Consider the following 5,428-nt stretch of genomic DNA (forward strand, 5'->3'; position numbering starts at 1 on the left):
ATCCAACTCACCAATCTTGGCTTTGATTTCTTTCTCAAGATCATCAACTGCCTTGTACGCATCTTCTTCACTTTCCAGTAGCTTCAGCTTAGGACGTACAGCTTCGATGGTGTCCCTCACCAAATTGTCAACGTCAACTGGGAAAGGATGATCCTCTGTCCACAATGGAAGTTTCTTTTTGAACCAATAATACCTCTGAAACAGAACATAGTAGGAAACTAAAAGTCAGAAATAAATTACAAATTTGACAAAAAAAAAAAAACAAAAAAAAAAACGTGCTCTGTGTGTTGTGACACTGGTACATGTGCTCTATATGCAACACCTACACAGGTGTTTTTACAGGTACTTCTTACATGACAACCAGCATGGAAGCCCTTTACATGGGGAATCAGCATGGGTTCCCTTCAGGTGGCACTTGCATGGATATTCCTTATGTGGCACCAACACGGAGTGCTTTGTACATGGCACCGGCACAGGTGCTCTTTATGTGGCGCCAGTATGGGTGCCTTTTAAGTGACACCTGGCGCACATGCTTTTTACGATCACACCAGCAATAGATGCTTCTTATGTGACACCAGCATGGGCACAAGTACTTACTTACTAATGGACTGACAAAAAAAACCTCAGTGATTCATGAATTTTCACTACAGCTGCGTATGCAAAATGAAGGATTGCAGCAGATAGCAAAACACTCGAGATCTGTCCAACCCATACTAGGATGGGAAAATGTATGTAAAATGAAGACAGCAGTGGTGATGGTTATGATGATGATTGAGGTGATGATAATGGTGGTGGTGATAGAGATGATGGTAATGCACAAAAAGGAACTCTACCTGGAAATATACAAGGAAATAATCCAATTTCTTCTTACTGGAACCTTTATCAAAATACTGTCCACAAGTGTCGAGCAGAACACAAACCAAACGGATGCGAAACAGATGATCAGGAAGGTCCAGAGCAGAAGGTACGTTATCTGCAATAAGAAACACAGAAAATCCATGTCAGAACTATATTATCAATAACGACGGCTCAATATTCTTAGAAATATAGATTGTCATCAATAGTAATAGAAAACGTGTGTATGTTTTAAGAGAAGGAGTGGGTACGGTAAGTTTATAGTTAGAAGCAGAAAACACAGATTCTTGTAAAAAGTTCTGACTTAATGAAAGGTATTGTAAGGTGCTCACTAGGCAGGGATGAATGACACAAAATCACAGTTAAAGATGTGAATAAAGATTTTGGATAAGTCAACTTGTCACACTTCATCCCCCTTACTTGTATATCCTCATCATTATCATTAATATCCATTTTCCAAGCTGGCATGGGTTGGACAGTTTGATAGGAGCCGATTGTGCCAGAAGACTGCAGCAAATTCCAGTGCTTGCTCCACACAAGAACTGAACTCAGTATGAAAGATAACAGACTCCTTATGAATTTTACAGTGTTGTTGCCTGCTAACAGCAGTGAAGTGGACTGAACTACTTAAGAGTCAAATGTCTTGGTAACGAGGTACAACATTAATGAATAGATCCAACTTAACAATCCACCCTCTCCAGGTCAGAAATGGTAGATGGAATTAAAAATCAGAACAACCATCAAATGAAGATGGGAGGCTGCTCAAATGGTGTACAAAATGTCACTGATAGTATCTGTTACCCAAGGGATCTAATTAGTGCCAACAGTGGAAATTAATGAAGATGTGGTAGAAGTTTAGGGAGCTGTTAGTAACAAGGGGTTTCTTTTTCTCATCCAGCTGCATGAAACATGCCATAAATGAGGTTGAAGAGTAGCAAGATACACAGCAGCATAGGATACATAAGACTGAGGGGAAGGCTTGATGTTGAAGTACATCAAAGGTAAGGACACAAAGTGAACTGGAAGAGTGCTAGAAATTAGAAGATTCAGCTAAAATTTGCAAAAAGAGATGACTAAATTCAGTGTGTGATGTAAAAGAGACAATGAGTGCAGAGTGGAAAAGTGGATAATGGTCTCAGTGAAGAGCCTCTTCAGAAGAGGGGGGTGGGAAAACATCAGTTTATTGGGGTTTACAGAAGAAATAACAAATCAAAGATAATTGGTACCATGAAGCACCACAGATCTGTCAAACCCACATATAGCAATCAGCTTAGATGTCTGGTATCTTTTCTATAGGGGTTAAATTAAAATCAGTTGATCTGATCGACAAAACAGCTTGCTTGTGAAATTCAGTGCAAGTGGCTGAGCACTCCACAGACACGTGAACCCTTAACGTAGTTCTCAGGTGAGATTCAGCATGACACAGAATGTGACAAGACTGGCCCTTTGAATTACAGGTACAATTCATTTTTTGCCAGATGTTATCCAAGGGAAAAGCAAAGGCCGATACAGCTTGGCACCAGTGATGTCACAACTCATTTCTACATCTGAGTGAACTGGAGCAACATGGAATGAAGTGTCTTGCTCAAGAACACAACACACAGCCCAGTCCAGGAATCAAACTCACTATGACTGTGAGCCCAACACTCTAACCACTGAGCCATGTGCCTTGCAGTTCAACAAGAATATGGTAACGAAAGGGTTACAAGAAGTGTGTATCATAGAACCAAGAGACATCTTGGGTAGGATGGTATCAAAAAGGTTAAATTCTACAAAGTGATTAGTAAAACAGGTAAACAGGTAAACTTGCCAACTTACCTTCTAATGATATTCCAAAAGAGATGAACGAATAAAGGACTTTGAAAATAACAGAAGATTCTACCATGCGATAGTTGTAGAGTTCTCCGAGATATTTGATTGCGCTGACTCGCCGTTGGTTGTACTTGGGATGGTTGATCTAGAAAGGACACAGAAACAGGATTTAGCTGGGGGCAGTTTTTTCCTTTCTTTTGTTGTTACCCTTTCTAATTACATTTCTAACAAATAAATTATCAATACGTTACAATTAATACAACCAACAGTTTAGGAGGGTTTAATAAAATATCTCTAACTTTACAAACTGGTTTCCATTACATCAGTGTTGACCTCTTAATATTTCCAGGGGCAGCCTGCTGGAGCCTAGCAGCAGGTATAAAAAAGGGGAATTTGACAAGACAGTCAGTCGGACACTGACCACTCGATGATGCTGCATCGAAGAGGCCAGGGAATAGAAGAAAGAAGACATGCACCCAACACCAGAGCTGAAGACACCTCTGAAAGGGGGGGCCCCGCCACGTCAAAACGGTAGAGAAGTAGGGGCCGAAACCGGACGTGGTTCCTCTTGATGATGTCTTGAGCTAACTGGATCCTATAAAGGAGCTATTGTGGTAGCAGACCATGAAACATGGTTGAAATTCCTCCTAAGGTTTTGACTGGGATTCTAATTTAAACACAAATACTTCAGTATGACAATCTCAAGTATGGTCAGGATTAAAGTTATATTGTAATCAGTGAGTTATGGCATCATTATCATTTTAGGGAGAGATCACTTTACTGTGTCAACTCAAGGGTTTCCAATTCAAAATGGATGAGTTGCTTTTCCAGGCATCCAAGTCTGTCTGTGTACAATATTCAGTCATTACTGATGGTATTTAAAAAGCACCCAGTACACATTGTAAAATGGTCGGCATTAAGTAGGGGCATCCAGCCATAGAAACTATGCTGAAGCTGACACTGGAACTAGACATAGTCCTGCAATTTGGTGGATCTTGTCAAACCATCGAACCCAACATGGAAAACAGATGATGATGATACTCTCCTATCACAAGTCATTCATTAGTGACAGCTTCCACTCTCACTTACCACTTACCATCTCTATTACAAGGTAAGGCCACCGACTTTACTGTCACAGGGCACTCCTTAGTGACTGCTATCACTCTCTCACATACTACTTCTATCCGTCTACATTACAAGTGAGACATCTCAGTCTGTGACTTGTCTCAAAGTGCAATAAGTACAAATATGAACCAATTTGAAATGTAATAACCTGTCCAACCCATGCCAGCAGGGAAAAGCAGATGCAAAATGATGATGATGGTGATGATGCAGATTACAAAATTTAGTAAATTTCAAAAAAAAAACTAACAATTTCACAATGTATTCCCTTAGGAGTGAAAATAAATTTACCATATATGTCTTTATGTCTTCTGTCATGTTTACAATAAACTATTCCTGTCACTTTATATGTCTGCTGTTGTGTGACACGAGAAATACACCAAATGTACCACACTAAACCTATCGTGTTATCTGAAGCAACAATCTATGTAAATATCTGTGTTTTTAATCAAAATGGTGTAAATATTAGAGAAATAAAAAATAAAAACATATAAACAGGCTATGTATGCATGTATGTATGTGTGCTTGTGTATGCTAAAAGGTGGCTTACCTCCATTCCAATCCTGATGTCCTCCAAGATACCATCAACCACTTGAATAGCAACAAGCTCCTATAGAGCAAAACAACAAAAAAATAATAATAATAAAATAGAATAAAAGTTGAGTTAATGTCATATTCTTACACATGTGCATGCGTCCACACACACAGCTGAGAAGCATATATGAATATCAATTTTTGTTGTTGTCTGAACAACTTCTTTTGTTCTCATTCATTAGGAAAAAAATTATTAAATTTTTGATCATATTCCTTTTAAATTCATAACTATAGTTTAAATCAAAGAAATGAGTGTGTGGTATTACAACAAGCAATACATCATTCTTTACTATATTTTTTTAATTTTTATTAAATGAATTTAACAAAAATGATTTTTTGGCCCACATGCGGTTTTCGTTAAATGAGAATTTGATTTTGTGCATATATATATATATATATACATACATACATACATATATACATATTAAATCAATTTGTTCAACCAAACTCTCAAAGGCAGTGCCCCAGCATGGACACAGTCCAATGACAAACAAGTAAAAAGAGGACAAATGGCACAAGGTCATTTGAAAATGTAAATGCTGCCAAAGTTAAATACAACACAAGTCACAAGACAGAAACTGCCAGCTGGTTGAACAACTCCAGAATTAACATTGCTGCCATTCTGGCCAGAAACTAGAAGATATATTTTTTTCAGGAAATTGAAAGTACTTACATGATATGGGGCTAAGCCAGCCAAGAGGTTGGCAGCACAGTGAATGGAATTGTAACGGATATTCCAAACAGCTGTCAGGCACTTGGTAGCATAGAATGCAACCTGCCAACAGAATAAACAAAATATTATGAAGAATAGACAACAAAATACGGAATTAATAAAACAAATGAACTTTAAAGAAATAATTGTCATTTTCAATAGAATTGAAATGAAATCACGGGGGTATATGATTGTGTGTGTGCGTATGTGTGTATGCCTAATGGAAGTGGGGTGGTTCATCTTTGTTCACTTAGTATTTGGGTTTATTTTTTGATTTGGTTGAATCTTGGTTGTTTTTTTGTTTTTTTTTTTGTTGGTCTGTTATTTTTAGCG

General features: G+C 38.0%; 1 protein-coding gene across 2 annotated transcripts in view; it reads right to left on the bottom strand.

The window, feature by feature from the left end:
- LOC106869790 (regulator of nonsense transcripts 2) overlaps positions 1–5,428 on the bottom strand; it is a 44,685-nt gene that overhangs the window by 9,295 nt on the left and 29,962 nt on the right. For both annotated transcript variants that reach the window (XM_014915651.2, XM_014915650.2), the window contains exons 25-29: positions 5,057–5,158; positions 4,340–4,399; positions 2,674–2,812; positions 834–973; positions 12–195 (exon numbers count right to left, since the gene is read on the bottom strand). In XM_014915651.2, the coding sequence (XP_014771137.1) occupies positions 12–195; positions 834–973; positions 2,674–2,812; positions 4,340–4,399; positions 5,057–5,158 (625 nt within the window). The remainder of the gene's footprint in view (positions 1–11; positions 196–833; positions 974–2,673; positions 2,813–4,339; positions 4,400–5,056; positions 5,159–5,428) is intronic.

The sequence above is a fragment of the Octopus bimaculoides genome, chromosome 24 (assembly GCF_001194135.2).
Source record: "Octopus bimaculoides isolate UCB-OBI-ISO-001 chromosome 24, ASM119413v2, whole genome shotgun sequence".
NCBI lineage: Eukaryota > Metazoa > Mollusca > Cephalopoda > Octopoda > Octopodidae > Octopus > Octopus bimaculoides.